Source organism: Myodes glareolus, chromosome 13, assembly GCF_982192425.1.
Source record: "Myodes glareolus chromosome 13, mMyoGla1.1, whole genome shotgun sequence".
Taxonomy (NCBI): domain Eukaryota; kingdom Metazoa; phylum Chordata; class Mammalia; order Rodentia; family Cricetidae; genus Myodes; species Myodes glareolus.
Genome location: NC_142038.1, coordinates 47,716,551 through 47,739,060, shown reverse-complemented (window position 1 = coordinate 47,739,060; position 22,510 = coordinate 47,716,551). Strand labels below are relative to the sequence as shown.

The 22,510-nt window shown below is 48.1% G+C and overlaps 1 protein-coding gene and 1 long non-coding RNA gene across 5 annotated transcripts in view; one reads left to right on the top strand and one right to left on the bottom strand.

Moving 5' to 3' along the window:
• The window catches only part of Arhgap26 (Rho GTPase activating protein 26), a 398,943-nt gene extending 389,954 nt beyond the window's left edge, over nucleotides 1-8,989 (top strand). For all 4 annotated transcript variants that reach the window (XM_085699929.2, XM_085699931.2, XM_085699930.2 and 1 more), the window contains one exon: nucleotides 3,301-8,989. In XM_085699929.2, coding sequence (XP_085556055.1) covers nucleotides 3,301-3,389 — 89 coding nt within the window. In that variant the 3' untranslated portion in view covers nucleotides 3,390-8,989. The remainder of the gene's footprint in view (nucleotides 1-3,300) is intronic.
• Nucleotides 8,990-18,400: 9,411 nt separating this feature from the next.
• Nucleotides 18,401-21,918, bottom strand: LOC146891764 (uncharacterized). Its single transcript, XR_014996949.2, has 2 exons — nucleotides 21,405-21,918; nucleotides 18,401-19,459 (listed from the first exon to the last, which is right to left on the bottom strand). It is a non-coding gene; the product is annotated as an uncharacterized LOC146891764 (long non-coding RNA).
• Nucleotides 21,919-22,510: the final 592 nt, after the last annotated feature.

The window sequence follows — 22,510 nt, the reverse complement described above, 5'->3', positions numbered from 1 at the left end:
GAATTAGCAGGGAAGAAAGCATGAGCTGAGTGTACCAGGGACCTGTGGTGTATCTCAGGCTATAGCAAAGAGCGGTTGGGCCCATGCCACTAGCAGCTTCTGTGTTCACTGTTCTAGATTGCCGCCCAGGCAGCTCCTTGCAGTGTGTGGCCGTGCACATTAGTGCAGTTCAGCCCGCCAACCACTAACTGAGCACGTCACCAGCCAGCATACGGAGGCAGGCTTAAGCAGAATTGAGACTGTGGTCAGATGTCCTGGGCCTCTAGTATGGCTCCATTAGCCACCAGCTGTGTAATTTTCGCAGGCTGCTTCACCTTTTGGGCCCTGAGTTTTTCACCTGTAGATGAGGATCGCAGCAGAGCCAGCTCTGTGTTCACATGGAAGCTGATATAGGTGGAATGCCTGTTAGTAATGTTTCTGCTGTTGAGCGTGTGCTCAGCCTGTCCACACCATCCAGAAGCACCTTCTCCTGTTGAACCAAAGCAGGATATGCGGGCCAAGGCTTTGGTCTCTGGGTTCAAATTCTGGTTTTACTCTCACGACTAAGTGCAAATGAACTTGTCTGAAATTCTGAGCATGTGACCCCCATGGTATTCAGCCTTTCCAGCAGTCGGGCTGTGTTGTCATGGGTGATGTAGAGGGGACTGACTGGAGGTTGTTGAGCCAGATAGCCGATAACAAAACTGAGATAGGAAAGCATTTTAGCCGTTTAATAGGACTCATGAACGCTATGTGGGATATGCCGTGAATTTTCCAGAAATCAGGAGGTGGGAGAAGCAGGTAGAAGCAAGTCCATCATGCTATTTATAAAGGATTTGGGGTTTTATCTGAGCCCTGTATGAGACCAGGGAACAGATTCCAGCAGGAAGGAGTGGGGCATCCAGGCTCCCACCTCCAACAGCCAATCAGAACTCAGATTTTCATTCTTTAACTATCACCTTTCCTACAAAGGTGTTTTGACACGGGAAGGTCGTAGCTCCTCACTTCTACAAATATGTTAAGATGCAGGTGCCTAGGGCCCAGGGATCTGCACATTCTGTGAGCGTACAGGTGGGGCTGGTGCATTGTCTAGCACTAGGCTTTAAGCAGCCCTGGCTCAGAGACTCCAGTGAGTCAACAGGCTCTTCAGGGGTCTGCTTCGTTCCCTGAAATCTATGCAACACATCTCTAGGTCTTCCTGGCTCCTCCAATTCTTCCCGCCGTCTGCAAATTCCACTCAGGTTTGTAGATAACCTCCTCAACACCCATGCTCTCTGAACGGCTGTGGGAGGAAGCAGACACACACACTCACTGAGCAGCCATGCTGGAAAGAGGCAGCGCTCTTCGGGTTGTCTGTATTTTGTTCAGATGGCATTTTTCCTATTAACTCATTTATTTGGGGGAACAGGTTTAATTTGTTCATTTTTGGTCCGGAATATCTAAGGTTTCCTGAAACTTTGGTGGGTGCAGATACCAAGCCCAATATCAGACTGGCTGGTGGAAGGGCCCTGGATTCCTCCTGTCTCCACCTCCCACTGCTGGGAGAGCAGGTGTACACTGCCACAGCTGGCTTTTTATTATGGTTTCCGAGCAGCTGAACCCAGTTCTCAGACTTAGGGACCTTTTCCTGTGTTTGTTATCACCTCCCTGGCTGCTTGGCCCTGTTTTACTGGCAGGGAGTTAGTTCCTTACTTACCAACCTGCCCTGGGAGCTAATGATGCTCTCACAGTGGTATCTTTAACCCATACCAGAAACCACAGGGAAGATTCTGCCACCACTGTAGAGGTGCAGACCTAGAAATGGTCTTGATAGCCTCAGCCGTTGGCCAGGCAGAGGGCAAGCCTATTTGCTCCCTAGGAAGACCTTTGGAACCTTTGGTACCTAGAGAGGTCGGGCCACCCTGAGTGCTGCAGACTCTCCCCTGTGGGGATGGTGTGGGTCTGACATCTGTTTAGGTTTCATGCTTCGGGCCTCGTGGTCGGAAGTTATGCAAGGTTTCGGAGGCCGCTGATAGGTGTCTGCCCATGTTCTCATCTGAGGAATGTCTCCGCACACATCAGTCCTTTTAGAAGTCTCAGAGTCCGGGATTTTGTTTCCTCCTCATTGGCTTCCATTGGTTTCTGTTTTCCTTTCCCTACAAACCGAAACTAGAATTATACAGTAGTGTTGGGGCGGAAGTGCGTTTCTAAAACAAGCTCAGGAAGTCACTTAATTAGCCCAGGAAAGGAACAGGGGGAAATCCATTCTTTCTGAACAATCTTGGATAATTGGGGTTTTCCTAATCCGCGTAGAGTACCCTGTCCCACCCCAGAGTGAACTATGCTTGTATGGTTGGCTCACAAGTAGGAACACCCCACCTCCCCCTACACACACATCTCGGAGACTCACAAATCCATCTCTCTTCCCTCCCCTATGGTGTGCTTTACAGACTCAGCCAGATTTCTCCGTATCTTCATTGGTGGTTTCCATAGAGAGGGATTGTGACATAACGGAAGTGGGTCTATAGTTTGTGGATGTTGAAAAAAAAAAAAGTCAGAAGACTAGAAACTTCGAAAGTTGCCCTGGAAGAAGCAGACAGCCTTCTGACTTGTTTATAGGAAAAGGAAAAGTTCTAGGGTATAGGAAAGCAAGGGAGGGTGTGGGTGGAGCAGAAGGGAAGCTGCAGCCTGCAGCGTGAAGTCAGGATCTGCAAGGAAATGGGCTGCACTGTAAGGATTTAAAGGTACAGAGCAGATGGGTCAAGCTGGGCATGGTGGCTTGTGCCGCTAAGCCCAGACCTGGGAGTTCAAATCTAGACTACAGATTGAGACCCTCTTGATAAAAATAATAAACAAATATGCAAAACAGATAACCCACAAAGACTCGTTCCTAGCAATCCTCCAGGGGCATGCCATTGGTACATGCCTGATAGTGAGTAGGATGGGTTGATGAGTGTACGTGTGCATATGGAAGGGTGGATGGACGGGTGGGCATATGGGTGGGGCATCCCACCGTTGACCTCTAACCTAAAAGAATGTAAATCTGTTTCATGTAGTTTAAAACAGGAACTTCAGAAAATTCATAAAGCCCCCGAAACTGCACATAGAAATTTGAATGCCAGAATGTTTCCCATTTTGTTGTGGAAAGAGTTCAGAACAACTTTATCAGAAGGGTTTCATCCCACAAAAGGTTAACGACCTCTGTTTCGAACCAGTCCTGGAATTACATAACAAGCAATTGTACTCTTTCCCCCAACTTACCTCCCACATCCTCCAATGCATACTCAGCTCCTGCTCTGCCCATGACCTCATCTCCTCTCACTCTCTCCCCTTCCTGCACAGTTCATCCATCTCAGGAGCCTGGCTGGTTGGAGGGGACTCTGAATGGAAAGACTGGCCTCATCCCAGAGAACTACGTGGAGTTCCTCTAACCTCCGGCCCCGGCAGAGCTGCTGAGCTTTACGTGGTCTCCATGACAACTACTGATTCTGGTGTTGTGGACCACTCTTCATTGCCACTGAGAAGGCAGGGAGCCTGACTGTTGCTTCTTGCCAACATGAATGCATCCGGGAACTTGTATCACGTCTCTCCATGATCATCTCAGCTGACAGCACCGCAGTGATGCTGCAGGAATTGAAACGCAATGAGCAGAGGAGGCCATTTGATTTTGGTAACCTCGAGGAAGGCTTGCAAAGCTGTTTTCTCCTGAGTGCCCCAAATAGCGAGCCCTGATTTCATTTCAGCCATCATCCAAGCCCCCGGCCTCCTGGAAAGAGGGAACAATGAGAATAGCTCTACAGAAAGTGCAGCATTGCTGCACTGGACAAGGCAGGGCAGTATGCTACAGGCTGCCTCTACTGCTGTTTACAGCGGACACTTTCTTTCTCCTTCCTTCTCCCAGAGACACAGTGCTGCAGGCAGCTGGGCCTGTCGGCAAGCACACAGGATGAAGAGGTTGCCGCACTGTTTATGTAAGGTCCAATCTCTCACCATCTCTTGAGCAGCTGTTGGCCCATGATCAGCAGTTTTCGGTCCAGTCCTCTTATGCAAAGAAGCACATGCCCCTCACGTTCTCTGCCACTGAAGGCTTCCATCACTGCCATCACCTAGTAACCATAGCAACCCAACCTACTCTAAAACTAAGCCAAAAATAATACTCCTCTTTGTATGACACCGCCTTCTTCCAGCTCTGGTGGTTTTTTTGAATGGTCTCCCAACAATCTGAAACAGAGGATTAGACCATTAGGGTGGTCTGTCTGGGGCAGACAGGATAGCAACTGGGGACTGTTTCTTTTCTGGTAAATGTCTGCATCACCTGGATAGGTTTGGAGCAAACTCTAGGAACCTGTTGAGATTAAATCCCATACATGGTCAATACTTCTGTTCTTCATGCAATGAGTTTTTGCTTCAGAGGGTAAGATGCTGCCTCCCTCCAGGCTAGCGTTTGATGGGTCCCTTCTAGCCCCCCTCTCCCTGCTGCCTGTCTCTGCCCTTGACAAAGACCCCCAACTACTCTCTAGAATGCTTTTGCTATGGAGGTCCTGTGGAGTTTAGAGATGATTCTTGGGCCAAACTTGTAGCTTGCATTTTTAAAGGACCTCTGTATACACTGCCACCCAGTAAAAGAAGGAATTATTAACTAGGTTGCCCAGGCATGAGCCTAGTATAGACCAATAAGAACCTGGAAGACACCAGATGTTGAGGCCTCAAGTCTTGGCTGGGTGCCTTCTAGAGGTGATTCCTGAGTAAAAGGCACTGGGTCTTAACTGTTGTGCCTGGGAGACAACCTGGACATTGCAATGTCACATGACCTCCAAAGAACAGACTCATGGTATCTTCACACATGAATGACCTTATTAGACAGACTCTGGGCAGACAATCTGTCATGCTCGCCAGAAGCCACTTAGATGGCAGGGTTGCTCCAGAGTGTCTCTGGCTCTGGAATTCCCTAGGGTTCTTTAATGAAGAAAAGAAAAACTTGAATTGTGTTGAATTACTGTATCTTTTGCTTTTTTTTTAAAGATAAACTTGTAAATAGAATGATTTGAAATATTATATGGTAAAGTTTTATATTTGATATTCTTTAAGCTAGTCGCTCCATGTAGTTAGTAATTTTGATTGCTGAGCAGGTGTGTTTGAAAGGGTGGGAGAGAGGCAGGGCTGATGAGTCAAGGTCATGGCCCCTCTCTGACCCAGTGAGAGAATGCTTCCTTATGGTTCCTGTCGGTTGACCTGAAAAGCTAATTGTATTCGGTTTTCTTTATCTCCATGTGATTTGGGGCTTTAGAGTTCAAAAAGCATTTTCAGGTAATAAACTCCCATCTAACAGTAAAGTGATACTCAGGATTTAGATAGGCGGGGCAAGGGGAGAGTGTTTGTTTTTGTTTGTTCTTCTCAGGTATATTTCTTGGTATCCCAGGATGTCCAGACAAAAGGAAAGGAGACAATTGCTCGTTTTCTTCCTCACCTCCTAAGGGTTTATAAATACAGCCTAGCTAGTGTGTAAACATATCTATCAGTTCTAAGAACAAAATAAGAAAGCCAGCTGCTATGATTCCGAGTCCTCTCTTTCTGTAGATGTGTTTCTGGGCTCCCCTTTCACATCCAGGTTCCCCACAAGAACCCGCCAAGAAGGAGATAGACAGTTTCCAGTGTGTGTGGCTGCAATGTTAGTAGGAGTTCACTGTAACTCAGCACCGAGTTTACCAGCTAAAGGACTGTCATGTTGTCACCCGGGAACTCAGCTAGGAGTAAGGGGACTCCACCCTTCAGTCAGGTTCCCAGGCTGAAGCAGAGCAAGGCAAACACAAGACTCAGAACTGCCACCGAAGCTGGGTACGATGGCCCCTGTCTGTAGTCTTGGCACTTGGGAGGCAGAGGCCAGAGGATTGCTAAAGTCCTAAGCCACCCGGTTGTGGGGGTGGGGAGCAGGGTTGAAGTCTAAAGGAAGGAAGGAAATGGACTCTTCCCTGTGAGCTTGAGAACAAGCTGGGAAATGGGGCCTGAAGGGCGTGCACGCTCAAGTAGCACTGCGCTTTCCAAATTGGAAGAGCCCAGCGTGACCCTTTTAATATGTCTGATGATTTAAATAGTCACCAGCCTCATCATAAGCGAGGTGTTCTGTAGTCAGGGCCCAGCATGACTGCTTGGATGCACACTCCTCTCCTGAGCTGGCCCTGGTGTGAAGCTGCTCTCTGAGGCTGACCTCCTTCCAGTTTCCCCCAGGCCATGTGTGGCCTATGACAGATGGCCACTCTGTTTCCCTCTGTCCAGCTAGGCCTCCCTTCTCCCCATCAGCTGAAGAACTGGGGGGATGAATATGAGCCAAGTGAACTGGAAGATTAAAAATGAAATGTACCCTTTCTGCTCTCTGAACGCCCGGTAGCTCCCACGAATAAGGAAAACTGGGGTAGGATGTAGGGAGTGAGTTACCAGAATGGAAGTCCATTGACCGAACTCCCAAACATTCCCCGGAGCTTTGAGTTCCTCAGTTGGTTCTGACCTGAATCTGGGGGCCTTATGATGATTGGCCTCACTCCTCCTTGAGAGACAGAGTTCCATTAACTGAACAGTGCCATGCTATGAGAAGACAAGTGTTTCAAATCCCTATCCCCATGCAAGGGAAATCTGGACTTGCTCAAGATTATTGAAATTCTCTCCCAGTTTTCAAGATCAGTGTATAAGAGTCAACTCCATTTAGTGGGCCCTCCGTAGTCTATCAGTATTGGGGGCAGTTTTTAGTATTTCTAAAGCCAATGGGGGAAGTCTCATGGGTGCTTTTCTACAGTGAAGCAAAGACAAAAGCTATCATGAGTGCTTGCACTTTGACCCGGGTGGGCCTGAAACCATGCTGGTTTCTTGGAAAGTGCAGGCACTTGCCCACGACTCCAGACATGAGTGTGCCACACCTGCATCTCAGAGAGAAATCCTTGCCAAGTCCCTTTTCTTCTTGAAAACCGTAGCACCCATCCTACCAAAAGCTATTTCTCCATCTTAGAGGTTCCAGAAGCATCCATTATTGAGACACAGGGAAATAATAGACTAAAGATGGTGTGACCATCTCTCTGTTCATGGCTGGCTGTTGGCACCTTTCATCCTCTGGCCTCTGCTTCTCCTACCTTCAGAGCCATGCAGCTCCCAGGTGTACCAGTGACACCCCAGCACCCCACATTTGCTCTATCATCCATCATTCCTGGTAGACATGACCACTCCGGCACCCCACACTTTCTCTATCACCCATCATTTCTAGGAGACATGACCACGCCAACACCCCACATTTGCTCTGTCACCCATCACTCCTAGGAGACAAGGGAACCACGCATCTGTTTGGACGTTCAAAGGAATGTCCTGGGTGTCTGTGCAGGGAGCTAGCTGCCACCTCTGGCAAACTTAGTAATCACTGCCGTCAACAGCCCTGCCCCATATAACCCTTTCATCGGCCAGGTGTCCCTCACACCCCACAGTGGGGTTTGAAAAAACATCTTTTGTGCTCACAGATTCTGCAGCCATGCTGATCTAGTGGTTGCCTGTGAGCCCAGCATCCCAATGACAGCAGCCGGGAGCAGTGAGCCCTGCACATTCCTCCAGCAACACCTGAGACGAGACTCCAACAAGGAATAATTAGCATTCTTCCTTTCGCCGCCCACGGTACTTGTCTAACTTAAAGAGTTCCCTAAAGCAGACGAGAGATTCCCGATGTCACTCAGAGGCAGCCCTGTGTTCATGGGAAGAAAAGCATAGGCATAAGAAGGCCAGGATCGGAAAGGAAAGCATGAACCACACTGAGGAGCCCGAAACCTTTAAAGAATGCTGTGATACTGCTCTTACTGGGGGTGGGAGGTTGGAGGGTGAAGGGTGGACATGAATTGTCAACAGGAAAAAATTCACAACTAATAATTTTTCACAAGTCTGTAGGAGAAAATAAAATGAAAATACCCTTCATGGTGGAATGTCTTAGAGAGCAACTGAGCATAGTCCTGACCCATGGAAGGTGAGTCAAGAACTATTGTGTCAAAATTAGTGGTCGGTGGGGACCAGATTATGGGTCATTCAATGTCCGAGTGACCTGGAGTAGCTTCAGCCAGGCCGGGACATTCTGTGTCATACCCCACTCACAGTTCCCATAGGCTTCTAAGTAGCATCAGCAAACAGCGTTCCTGGGGGTCAAGATGCCAGGACCAGCGCTGTGTCTGTGAAAACATACATCTGGTGATTTTAAAAGTTGTGTGTGCATGTGTCCGTGTGTATGTGTTGTGTGCAGCACATGCCTACATGTGTAAAGCTGCAGCCTCACGTGTAGACAGACTTTCTCCGGCACTTTCAAAGCTTGTAACCAGCCTTGGAGGTTTGGAGTGGGGGAGGGGTGTCTTAGAGGATGGAGAGGCTGTTGATTTCCATACAAAAGATCAAAGATAGAGATGAAGTGCCATCTAAAGCCTGCGTTCATATTTCCTACATGGTTGTCTGCAGCTGCGTTCCTTGGTGACTTATTAAGTCATGTTAAAAACTCAAACCCATCAATTCCCAGTAGCTAATGCTAGGTTAGTGTTCAAAAGCACTCTCAAAAACAGCTAGTCTATATCTTGGGAACTAAACTGTTTGCATGTTTAATCCATCTTTTAGGCTACCTTTGAGTAGACTGTACAGTGCTGTGTGATATAATATCAATAAAGTACTTATAAATGGCACTTTAATATTTTCTTTGGGAAAATCCTAATACACTGTTGTAAATTTCAGTGTTGAGTATTGACTGGTGCATAGAATCAAATTCTGTAATTAAACAGTAACCTGCAACTAGGATAGAACATTTTTCCTGTTATTAAAAAAAAACCAACAGTTTTGCCATGTTCAGGCTTTTTTTTTTTTTTTTAAAAAAAAAGTGTTTCTGTGCCATTGTGCGTATCTATAAAGAAAATACAATTTCTGTCAAGCACCTGTAAAACTTGGCTTTCTATGTTTGGTTTGTGTACCTGGCAATCCTTATAAAGTGAGTGGAAGTATGACTTTTGAATTAAATGATTTTTCCATTTGATGGTGTGTTCGTGTCTTGAATTTCTAATTAGTTTGACTAAACACATCTTAATTTCTTCTAATACGCATTTATACACTGATCAAAGGTCACAAGTCTGGGCCCTTTACAGTTGTGAATGTCAACTATAGAGCTGTTTTTTATGAGCTGGGAGTGACTCTGCCTTCCACTTACCAAGAGGTCACACGCTGGGATACTTGAGTCGGCTACTCAAGCCTCTCACACAGTTAAGCCTCACATTGTCACATCCCATAAAACAAACAAACAAAAACAAAAAAACTTAATGATTTTATCTCCTGGAACACATAGTAGACTCAAGCCCTCCAAATGTCAATTCTTTAAGCAGTTAACCTTCCCTAGAACTTGATAGAGTCCACAAACAGACTGCCTGTACCACTGAGTGTTCGCGCTTCTTGAGCCTTCCAAGGAAGTCCTGAGTTGTGACTTAGGACCCAGGTTTACAGTGAACTCTAGTCCTAGCTCAGGCTCCAAGGACTCGTGGAGGTCTCTGAAGAAAGGGGAGCCCAGGGCGAGGCTTCTCACCAGATGCTTTGCCCCACATCAAGGAGAGAGAGATGGGGGGGTGCACCTTTGGAGCCTGGATCCAAGGAGGAAAGCGACTGGAGTGTGTGGGTCACGTGTGAGCTGTCTGTCATGTTCTTCTGACAAGCTTGGCCTTGGTTGAGCTGGGAACAGCACACATAGCCCACATCTGTTTCCTAGCCAGGTTTACAGGGCCTCCAGCACCACCCAGTCCTTGAAGTCTACACGCATGGCATGCTTGGTTCTGAGCTGAGACTTTCTGAGGCTTTGGTGTACATGACCCCATCATAGCAGGCTATTGAGGGAAGCCAGATCAGGAGCTCAAACAGGCGAATAGGCAATAGCCGTGGAGGAAGGATGCTCACTAGCTGGCTTTCTTCAGCTGTCATAGCTACGTATACAGCTCAGGCCCAGCTGCCTAGGGATGGCACCGTCCACAGTGGGCTATGGTCTCCTGCATGTCTAAGCAGTTAAGAAGATGCCCCCGAAGACATGCCCACAGGCCAGTCTGTTGAAGGCAATGCCTCCATTGAACTTCCCTCTTCCCAAACAACTCTCTCATGTCAAGTTGACAACCAGCCCAAGCACACACGTATCTGATACTATTGCCAAGAGAACGAAATGTGTCTCTCCGTTCCTGTCCAGTCTGGTCTTGTCCTTTCCAGCAGACTTCCCAGTCACCCTGACTTTTGTGCCTTCACAATGTGAAAGGTTTTAGCTGTGACCTGGAGCAGAACTTGAAGGATGTCATGGCCAATGGCTTGCTGATGTTGCGATCATGTTAGTTCTGGCAGCATGGCTGTTTGGTTGTAAGAGTTCCACGGTTAGATATAGACTTGACTGACAGTTGAAATGAGGTGACCGTTTGTGGGTGTGAAAAAATATTTTCTCAGGCCCCAAATAAGTGCTAACTCTGGAGAATTATGCCATGCCTTTCCTCTTTCCTCAGGCCTTTCTCGAACTCCACTCAGATGCCACACCTCTCTCGCTGCCTTTAATAGCAGTAAGTTAAGCTGCAGCTAATTAACTGTGCTGAACTAGCCATGGTCGGCTGACTTTGGCCTGCTCAGCAGCCAAGAGATGCTCTACCAAGGCAGTAACCGCTGAGGTGGGTGAGGCTCCTGGCCTGGGAGAGTTGTCCTAGGGGAAGGGATGCACATACCAAGGTACCAGAGTATAGCCCTGGGATGCTTAGCCAACATCAGACATTTGGGGACCAGAACCAGGATGATTTTCCATCAAGATGATCAAAACCATATCCAGAGCAGTTGGCTGTCACACTACATAGCTATCCAGTCTTTCATGTAATTGACCCCAGGATCCTGGCCACAGCCTCTGCCAGTGAGGCCCAGCTGGCTATAATATGCCTTCCTGGGCCCATCCAGCCATCCAGTGAAGATTTCATTCATGGGGTTCTTTCTAGAAACATCAGCTCTCATTTTAGGATGTCCTATGTCCACCATCGCCACCAAATGTGTGCTCTGGTACTATGGCCTGATGTCCCTTATGCATTTATTAATTCAAATATGGGTAAGTGACCCTTGGCAAATGCCTCATTTGCTTATAGGCTCAGAGTAAAGCCTATAGGAGCAAGACTTTTCTGTCCTCCCCTCAGGCGTGTGGCCTCTTCTGTCAACACAGCAGGCCATTTGGATAACCCAGTGACCAAGAGCCAAAAGCCCCTTGACTGTCATCTGGGTTGCTGGTGACTCATGCTAAGAGAGATGCCCCTTCAACGAAACTCAGAATCACCCAAACCGTTAAAAGCACTCCTTCCTAAGGACCCATCAAGGAAATTTCACACTGTCCCAAGGGACCTGGTCTGGTATCTATCACTCTCACTAAGGGAATTCTTTGAATCTGACTGAAGTTTCCCATGGTGCAGCTGGAGCCCATTTCCGCCCTGGCTTTCCGATGGTGAAGAGTGAACTGGTTACCACCCTTTTTCAGAGCTCACGATTTGTATGTTCCCAGTAGTTTCCTCTCAACCAACACAGGCCAGGAGCTGGCAGCGCTGGGAAAGGAGCAGGCCTCTGACCTTCGGGGAGTCACACAGGCTGCGCAGAGTGGATGAGTCCCGGCTATGAGAGATAGGAGGAAGAACCGGAGAAGGCCTGGAAGAGGTGACCTTCAAGTTGGACCTTGATAGCTGGGGAGCCTGAGCCACTTCGGTACGTGGAAAAGTGTCCCGGTCCTCTCAACTAGAAAGGCAGCGAGGACCAAAGCATGGCAGTGCTGGGCCAGGAATGGGGTAACCCCAGTGTAACTGGACCATGGGGAAATAGGGCTTTCTGGAGGATGCAAATGGCTCGCCTCACCTGTTCCCACCTCCACATTTGGGTTTCTGTTTTATTCTCAGCTGACGATATTCTCTCTGGATTGATGGGCATACTTGGCACATTGCTAGATCCCCTCACTAAATCCTCAGGACACATGAAGCACAATAATCATCCCGTCTAATAGGTGACGGAAATGTTAGTGGAGGTCACACAAGCTAGGATGAGGTGAGCTGACAATTCCAGCACAAGGTCTCTCTGGTTCTGTGGTCCCTGTGGCCTTTGAAACCCTTTTCAGAAATCCCTTCACACATGACTATGTCTCTGTGTATGCACAGTCATTATGACCCACAACAGGACCGTTTCCACGTTTGGTAGAGGGCTATCCTTCCCTGTTTTTGCTTTGACCCACCCCCATTTCTGTCTTCTTTGTCCCTGTCAGTGATGTCAACAGCCTGATCTTGGCCTTCAGAGCCGAGAGCCTCTCAGGGAGCATGGCCGCTGGGGATGCCTGGCTTTGGCTCTGTAGACAGGATGAGGAGCTGGGCGTGTCTGGGTGACAGCCTTCTTTGCTCTTGGAGCCGTTCATTCCCTCGTCTTGGGCTAACAGCTCCCCAGTTGTTTAGCTTTCTGCTCATACTCTTGGTTTTCAGGTCAGCCACCCCCCCCCCCCGCCGCCGCCGCCCCCCAGATTCCAGCTGTGAGCTTTGGCAGACCTGCCGCCTTTGAGCCTGCACTCTGGAGCATCTGCGGAGGTCCAGCTATATTTGACTGGAAATATGACATGTGAAAAAAGATTTTTTAAAAAAATTTACTCTGAAAACTAGTTTTTCCCCACCTGGACCCAGCTGCGGAGGACAGACCTTCAGGCCAGGGAAACCCCATAGGCTGTGTCTTCGTATTTCCAGTCTGGTCCCCTTATGCTCCAAAAGAGATCATTTTATGACATTTCAACTCCTTCCTGAGCCAAAAAGTTAGAACTTGTAGCTAGAGAAGGGAACCTACTGTAGATGACAGCTGAGCGCCTGGGGCATAGAGGATTCCCGACCTGTACTGGGTTCCTCTCTAGAGTGAAAAGCTAGCTACCTCAGCAGTGGGGCTGACCTAGCAGTGGGCCTGACCTCAGGAGTGGGGCTGACCTCAGGAGTGGGTCTGACCTCAGGAGTGGGGCTGACCTCAGGAGTGGGGCTGACCTCAGCAGTGGGGCTGACCTCAGGAGTGGGGATGACCTCAGCAGTGGGGCTGACCTCAGGAGTGGGGCTGACCTCCGCAGTGGGGCTGACCTCAGCAGTGGGGCTGACCTCAGGAGTGGGGCTGACCTCAGCGGTGGGGCTGACCTAGCAGTGGGACTGACCTCAGTGGTGGGGCTGACCTAGCAGTGGGGCTGACCTCCGCAGTGGGGCTGACCTCAGCAGTGGGACTGACCTCAGCAGTGGGGCTGACCTCAGCAGTGGGGCTGACCTCAGCAGTGGGGCCCGTCTCAGGTGTTCAAGAGGCCTCAAGAGGACAGAGCTCTTCCTGGTTACAAAGCAGATTTGCCCTTGCTAGGCTTCACACCGACTCTTCCCGAATCCACTTACTTAATTCTCAAATCAACCTGGTGAAGTAGGCGCCTACTGTTATTCCATTATGCCCACGAGGGAGTCAAATGCCAGATTAGGCAACTTGTTCAAAGTCACAGAGTTAATAAGTAACGAAGCCGTGGTAACCCCAGCTCACCCCAGCACTCAGGATCATAACATCCGCAACTGTCACACTGGGGAAGGCCCAGAGGCTCAACTTCCCACACCACACCCCCACCAGGCCCTTCATCCCCCCCACCCTGAGAAAAGAGCTGTTGTTCTTATCTGCTGACTGCCAGCAGCCTTTCTACGGCAAGAGTCCCTCACTTTTTGCTTCAAAGAGCCGCATGCCCCTTACCCTCTGGTTCCAAGGGTTTGTATGACCTGGTGTCAACCCAGCATCCAGTGGTACCATGTGTTCTGGTGTGAGACCAAGTGTTTGATTGCTTCAGGAATGAACTCAGGTCTACGGTGCCACAGCTTTGACCTGGAACAAGGTACACAAAACCGAGCCCGAAACAGCATAAACCCTCTGAAGAAGCAAGTGCTGGAACACACCCTTGTGTGACCCTCTGCATCCATTCTTCCTGTCCCATTGGTTATCTGAAGGCCCAACGTGAGGCCCCTTCCTTTAAGTGGACTCCTTGTTGAGCCTGAGGCGTGCATCTGTTGGGAAAGCTGCCCCCCCATAGCAAACAGAAACCTGTATCTGTTGTGATAGGAAGTGGACAAACACTGTCCTGGTTTGAGCAATCCTGGAGTTGGCTCCCACAGAGAAAAGCCTTAATGCCTGTCTGCATGCAGCAAGCAGAGCTTATTTTTACAATTCTGACTGACATTTGGTCTCTTTTCTGAGCCAGGAGAAGCCATGACTGGATCTCTGAAGGACAGGGAAGAATTATGTCTGTCAGAGCCCTCTACAATATCTTCCCAGCCCCGGCTGATTCACCCTGTCGCTGGCTGATTGGCCCTGCGGAGGTGCATCCGTGTTGAGCCGGCTTCACCCCAGAGTTCTCACACAGGATGTCCAGGGCAGTTCGAAGCAGGAACGGCAGTAAATCATGTCTAACCGTGAGATGGAATTGGGTGCCGTGGAGCTCGCTTCTCAGGGAGCAGAGCACACCCTGAGGCCGCACCCAGACCTGCTCAGCAGTCCCATGAACGCAGGTCTGAGAAACTCCAGACACCCAGTTCAGACCTTCACCTTTCCTGGGGTGGGGCAGCATTGCTGGGCCTCTAGAGGTACACGGGTGGGGGTATCTACTTAGCCTCCCTGGGAGGCCCTGCTGTGGTGCTGTGTCTGTAATGTACTCGCAGTGTCGAGACTGCCAGATAAAAGCGAAAATTCCAGCCCTGACAGGAAGGCCCACAGGCTGGGAGGGTGCTCTTGGTCCACCCAGGAACCTGCTTTACTTAAGAGTGTCCTGTAATACTCTCAAGGCTCTCTCTCTCTCTCTCTCTCTCTCTCTCTCTCTCTGTGTGTGTGTGTGTGTGTGTGTGTGTGTGTGTGTGAGTGTGATCAGAAAAACTTCAAAACTCAGTCCCATACCTGAAGCAGGGAAGAAAAGAAAAGGAAGCTGGAGAAGGGGAGAAGATGAAAGGAGAGAGAAGAAGGAAGAGGTGAAAACTTCAGAAGCTCCCTGTGGGAGGGAAAGGGATGAGAAAGGAGAATCCTGCCTCCCTAACTTCGCATTTGGGATTCTTCCCAAACTGGCCCCAACCTTTCCTTTTCTTTGAAAGATTGGCCCAGAGTCACCGACTCCCCATCACTCCACACGATATGGGCCAGGGCTCATGTTTCTATTTGCTTAGCTTGTATCAGGCATCTGGGGCATGGGTGTCTCAGTGCCAGGTGCTGTCTTTCCCACTTGCGTTCCTGAGGTTAAACTAGGCTCTGTGCCCTTCAAGTCCATCACTCCAAGGGAATGCCTGCTGCCATTGCCCGTTTGGTTCCATCAACCAGTTTTTGATGGGAGCAAATGTTTTTCTTTGGGGAAGCCCCCTCCTGTCCTTGGGGCCCATGGGTTTCATGGGTTGACATCTGTGTTAGTCAGGGTTCTCTGGAGTAACAGACCTATAGAACAAATCTCTCTCTCTCTCTCTCTCTCTCTCTCTCTCTCTCTCTGTCTGTCTCTCTGCATATGTATGTATATATGAGATAGATAGATAGATAGATAGACAGACAGACAGTATACTGTGGGAATTCCTTCAGCCAATAACCTTTAAGATACCAGCCCATTTTGGGTGTGGTCTCATATACTATAAATGCAGTGTGTGGGCCTCTTGGCTGCTGGATTCGGTTCCAGTGCACAGAGAGGACTGTGGATTGCTACTATTTCTGTGAGTTTATCCTCAGTAAATAAACCTTTGTTATACTCCATTTTAGGCTATTGTGGAACTCTTTTGTATGCCAACAGAGGTATAGACCAGCTAATCCAACAATGGCTGGCTATAAATGGGAAGTCTAAGAACCCAGTGGTTGCTCAATTTCTGAGGCTGGATATCACAGCTGGTCTTCAGTAGATGCTGGAATGCTAAAGAAGTAGGCTCTAATGCCAGCAAGGTGAGAACAAACCGACAAAGAGCAAAAGCTTCCTTCTTCCTTATCCCTATATAGGCTTCCAGCAGAAGGTGTGGCCCAGATTAGAGGTGTGTCTTCCTACCTCAAGACCCAGATTAAAGACCCCTGTCTTCCCACTTCCAGATTAGAATGATTCTTCCTACTTCAAATTAAGTAAAAAAAAATTCCCACTAGTATGTCCCCAGTTTTGGATTTTTATTCATTCCAGATGTAATCAGGTTGACATCCAGAATAGCCACCACTGCATCAACCCTGGATCTAAGGTTAGTTACCATGTCGGGCCTCTGAGATCATAAGACCTACCTGGTAAAAGCGACTGGTTGACTCAGGAACGGGCATGGGGTTAACTAAGCCTGAGAAGACTCAATTGGGGGGTTTCAGATCAGTCGTAATAGACTTTCTCTGCCTAATCTGAATCATAAGGATGATTGGCAGTCGTCTTGGCCCTTTGATGGGGGAGCCTGCCGGAACACCGGGCAACCTGCGGTGGTGCTGTGAGAAGAAAGGGCATCACTCCTTGTCACCGGGACAAAGGCTCCCATGCTTTTCTAGCACATCAGCCAGTAAATTCCCACTTTCTTCAATATGCTTTGCTGTAGGATCTGTGAGATGGGACCAGATTTGTAGATAAAATACTGAGGTCTACGGCTCGCCTGTGGTGAGGACTGGACACCGGCCTTGCTGGAGTGGAGTGTGGCAGTTCCCTAACTATGAAACCTTCAGGCACTCCTGTGTCTCTGAGTGTCAGCTTCCTCTGCTTTACACCGGATATAAAAATGCCTACCTTCCAAGGCTGGGTTGATTCTATGAGTGGCACAAATGTGCTGCATAAAGTTCCTTGTCCTCAGACTTCAGTATTGCAGTGTGGAGTCCTCAGTGCCTTGAAAGACTTGGGAATATCTAGATCCCGATTATATTGTCTATGTCCATGACTGTGCTTGGCCAGTCAGGGTTAGGAGGCTTCTGAGCTGTATGAGTCCTGGCCATTGCTCCTTGGAGGACCGTGCTACCATCTTGTTTCTCCCCTTGATTACCTGACCGAGCTCAAAGGGAGTGGATGTAAATACACATTTGTGCTGAAAGTAGTCAAAATACCAATGTCCTGAAAACAGACATGGTCTAGCCTACACAGAGGACACGGGCCAATCAGACTTTGGCTCCTGAGTGTGGGGAAATGTCCTTGGAAATGAGGACAGACAAAAGGGAGCTCCTGGTATGGGGCTGGGACTGGTGATTAAGTCATGTAAGGTATACATCTAAAGACACAGAAGCCCTGGGCTCCGAGCAGGCGGCTTTGCAATCAGAACCGTGGGAAGAGAGAAGAGCCCTGTCCTACTTTGCAATTCCCTAGAGGGACCGGTTGTGCTTCGAGCCTAGGATCTAGCATCCCAAATGATTACTAGGATTTTAAAATTAACATGTGCATGCATTAGGTGAATTTGAATGACTTTTGCTTCTTAAGACCAGAAGAGACCTTCCTAAAAGCTGAATGGGTCTCAGCTGGCAGCAGAGCGTTTTCTGGTAGCTGGACAATTGGTCCGAGGTTATGTGGCAACACAGGGTTGTGAAGCCTCTTGAGTTATCTAGGTTGAACACAGGACATTCAGGGTGGGGCATCCACATGAAGGAACAGATAGTTTTCCAGAAACGCACATGACCTGCATCCCTAATTCCTGTAATTCTTTTCGTTTTATCGTTAGCATTACAGATTGTTTTTCAACACGCATGCACACACACATGCACACACAATGGTGTTAAACAAGCACGGACCATTGCTTCCTTCTCTCTCTGCAGCCTTAAGCTCTTCCTTTGGGTGATAACTGCAATGGCTCCCTAATAGACAAACGAGCATTTGAGCACACTGGAAAATCTCAAGTCCACTGCCACATGCATGGTTCCAGGAGCCTGTGGAGAAAAGTCTATCTGGAGAGGAGGGACAAGAAATGCCATTCCACAGAAGTCTAGCTGGTTGGCCACCCTAACCACAGAGTCAGCTCTGCCCACCCTGCTCAGACCCCAGACAAAGCCAATGAAACAAATTCCTGGAACCCAGAGAGGCCTGTTCTTCTGGGCTCTCCCTACAACTAGTCAGTAAAAGTGCAGGAATCTTGGCGGTGCTTGTTGAACTTCTCGGAGCTTGGAATCAGGATTAGTGGGATACTTCGTTTTGACATAGCCTAGATCACCAAATGCTACTGTCCGGAGCTCCCAGGAGCTGGTTGCTCAACGCTACCAGCACATTGTTGCTTAGTTGGCTTGGGTGCTGACCAGCTAAGTAGCTCTTGAACTTGCCTTGGTCTACAGTCTAGATGGTTGTAATGTAAGAGGGGGAGGGCAGTGCATAGAAACAGAAAGAAGCTGTGAAGACCTCATTTGGAGCAGTGCAGAACTCCACAGCTGACTTGCTGTGAGATAAAGAACACCCCTTTCCCAGCAAGACAGCATGCAGCCCTAGGAACCAACCACTGCCTTGTATTTATTCGAATCAGTCTTAACAGGACCGAGAATAATGAATTTATCCCCTGCCCCAAGGGAGCTTCTTAGAACTTTGTGAGAGCGACAAGGAACTTCCTGCAGATCCTGTACACCAGAACACTCAGCAGAGAGGGTTCCCTCTTTGCAGCAGGGAGTCAGTTGGGAACCCAGCCAGATGGAAACTTCCACAAGCTCCTTTCATAAGGCCAGTGCAACTCTCAGTGACCATTCAGGGCTTCTTTGGGAGTGAAAGAACCATCCCTTCCTTTGGTGACTGTTGTGGGCAGGAGGCCAGAGAGGGTAAGAGGCAGAAGGATGACGTGAAAAAGCCAGTACAGTCCAGTGTCCGTGGGAGCCAGGCTTTGTCAGAGGCTCCAGCACACGCTGCCACCGTAGGAAGCATCAGAGTTCCGGGGCCTCCTTAACACCAAACGACTTAGCTATGATGTGTGTAGAATGGTGCCCTAGATTCTGTGTTTTCAGCAGGCATGAGAAGTGGGTGTAAGATGAGTGGTCCTCAAAAGTAATTCCAAAGTCACTGGGGGAGTGCTCATCAAAGCCAGACATGATTGATGTGTTAGCACATATGTTTGATTAAATAGTGAGATCTTCTGATTTGTTTTACAATATTACTAGGACGTTTCCTTGGCTCACTGATGTACGAGTGAGAAGTTTTTTTATAGTGATTAATACACACGAGTGAGAATGGAAAAATCCATATTTACCGGGATGATAAATCAGAGGGTAACCATGTGACGAAAGACCTCCCCAGAGTTTCCTCTGTGCGGTGAAATGGATTTATTCACTGCAAGAAATTGACGTTCCAGTAACCCAGTTGTCATAAAGTGGCTGCAGCGCACGGGGCTCTGGCAGGATCTACATGGACACGCTCTTTGACTTGCAGCTTAAATTAGAGTCCAGGCAGCTTTTGGTCAAAGCTGGTACCATCACAAACACAGGCTGCCACTAAGAAAGTCCCTGTCTCTGCTTTTACCTGTCCCAAATGGACTCACGCCCAGATGTTCACATCCTCCATCTGCAAAAAAAAGGGGCAGTGTGGTCAGCTGGCAAATAATTCGCGGTTTTAGGGAGCCCCTCAGGTTCTCAACACAGCTTTTGTAACTTTTTAGCCTCTCTGAACCATTATTTTAATGTCAAGAAGGTGGGAAGGGAAGTGGATTCCTACGTGTAGAGACATCAGGAATAGTAGGAGAAACGCCAGCGATAGGCACATGCGCGCGCATGCGCACGCATGCGCACGCAAACACAAACCTTGAAGCATGTGTCATAAAAAGTTCAGAGACCACCAGTTAACCTTTGAAAACATTAATCTTGATGAGCTTCTCTCCTTTTGTCTCCAAAGCAGGAATAATTATGACCCCGGAAGCAGAACTGTCTCAAGAATTAGATGAAAGGATTTACCTAAAGAACCTGACAAGTTTCCGAAACTGTTGATCACCAAACATAATAAAAAAAAAAATCGTAACTAGCTGAATAAAAATTTCCAAGTCTTCATAATAAAGGCATGCAAGGAGGTTCTTTCCCGCGCAGGAGCTGAAAGCCAGCTTATGTGGAGAAGGAATGACAGGATCTTGCTCTTCCCACCCATAGTCATGCTTGAATGAATCGAGTCGTCAGTGGATGATTCACACCAGATATCTGCATTACCTCCAAGCATCTCCTTACAAGACACTTCTCCATTCCAAGAGGATAAAGCAGTGACTTTGTAGTGGAATCTAGCAGACACTGACTTCTTATTGCTAAATTGTAATCTCTAGGCTGGCCTTTGACTCCTGGGCCCAAGAGACCCTCTTGCCTCAATCCTCAATACACCTAGGACTATGTCTGTGAAGTGTACGCTAAGACTAAGTTTTAAATTGATTTCTTTCTCTCTCTCTCTCTCTCTCTCTCTCTCTCTCTCTCTCTCTCTCTCTCTGTGTGTGTGTGTGTGTGTGGCTCGGAGTACAACTTTTGGGTGTTGGTTCTCTCCTTCACGTGGGTTGGAGAGATCTAACTCAGGTTGTCAGGCTTGGTGGCCAAAAGCCTTTGCCTTCTGAGCCATCTCATTGATCCTAAGACTAACTTTTAATGGAACAGTCCAATAGTATGTCTCCTAGGAGACGTTGAGGGGGACCGAAAATCCCTTTCAAAATGGTATAATCTGAAAGGTATCTGATAGATGCTTGCTAAGTATCTCTATAAAGAACTGAGTTGTTCACTTCTAAAAATTCAGATTTCAGAATGATTCCAATGCCCCGGGACATGAAAAACAGTTGCAACATATAAGTTTGATCTCCATGGATAGAAAGTATATTATAGGGGAAACTGGCAAAAATCTGAGTCAGGATAACAGACTCGATAACTGCAGTGTATAGGAATTCATCTTGTGATGGAGATAACTGCATTATAATTTGAAAGGGTAGAATTTTAGACAAAATTATATGCAAATAGAATTACAAAATATATGCAACTAAGGGTAAAAAGCATTCATCTACAACTTCCTCTTAAATGACAAAGCAAAAAATCTAAAGGGAAAAGGGGGCTAAAGAGGTGGCTCAGCCCTTCAAAGCCTGTACTGCTCTAATAGAGGACTGGAGCAGCTCACAACTGCCTGACTCCAACTCCAGAGGATCTGATGCATCTAGCCTCTGGGTGTGCCCACACATAACCCCACACAGACACGTATAAATAAAAATAGAAAAAAATCTTTTAAAAATTCAAGAAAGATAGACGGTACCTGAAGCAAAAGTAATCAGATATTAACACTGGACGTAATTAGGTAACACATTTCTAGGAATTATTGAGGTGTATTACTTTGTTCGGCAGCCTAATATCATGCTTAGAGGAGTATGCAGCCACACCAAACAAGTAATAGCATCTGTCGTTCTATCAGCAAATGCTGAGCAGAGACATGGACTCCACTCTCAAGAGTTTAGAAGAAGCCAGAAAGAAAATGGGCACAAGTCAACATGGGGACTCACTAGGAGACGCTTGTAACTGTGAAGGTTTTTAGCGTGAAGTGTAAGTCTGCATCAGCCGCTGTCATTCATCTTGATTAGTTTCTCTCTGTGGCTCCAGGAGTGTGGTCCAGGTATTCTGTGCGGCATTAGGGAGTCCGTTCAACTCCTTGATGCCGTGTCTTAGCTTCTTGTGTCTGGAAGGGGCTTCAGTACTTCAGACGCTGGGTCTAGCTTCCAGCCCCAGAGAAGACTGTAGAAAGCCATTCCAGGCTAAGGGTTTAATCTTGGCTCTGGCTCTGTCAATTTGAGGACATAAATATACAAGAGTGCTTTTAGCAGGACAAAGTGCCCTGTGAATACATCAGACATTCGCTGTGTGCCTTGTGGTGAAGTCTGTCACTTTGTGGTTAAGAAGGCAGGCTCCAGAATCAGCCAGACTACATCCAAATCCAGAGTCACTACTGACTGGAGAGGTGATTTAGGGAGAGCCATTTGACACCTCTGCCCTCTACTTTCCTTATCTGTAAAATGGGAATAAAAGCTATTATATGGACTTCAACTCAGACAGAGGGTACAGCTGACCAATTCTGCAAGGGACAGGCTTTATGGCCAGCATCCTTGATTTATCCACTGTGATAGCATCCTAAGATGCTAATCCTAAGACACCAAATCAGAAGAATTCCACTAGGCTATTTGGTGAACGTCCTGGCACTCTCTTTTTCCGGTCTTGGCCATCCTACTGCCTCATGACACACATTGCTGATTGCTTTGAATGTTGAATCTTCTCCTGGCACTAAGTCCTTCTGGGATCCAAAAGGGAGAGCCAGGGAAGAGCCAGAACCTCTCCCTCCTCCGCCTTAGGTTCCCACTTGCCAGCTGGTCCCTGGGAACTCTGGGCTTCGGCAATCCTGGAGGAACATATCTCACCTGGGAAGCTCGCCTGGAGGAGACTGACCTTCACTGCCAGCTCAGAACTGCATCCTTCGTGCCCTGTCCTCAGCCCGGGACCCGTGAGTCTTCACAAGCTCTGCTCCTATGCAGGAGTGGGGAAGGCAATGTCCTTGCCGCTGTGGCTGTGTAAATACACCCAGGATCTCAGAGCGGCGCTTCCCCCACCAGTCCACAGT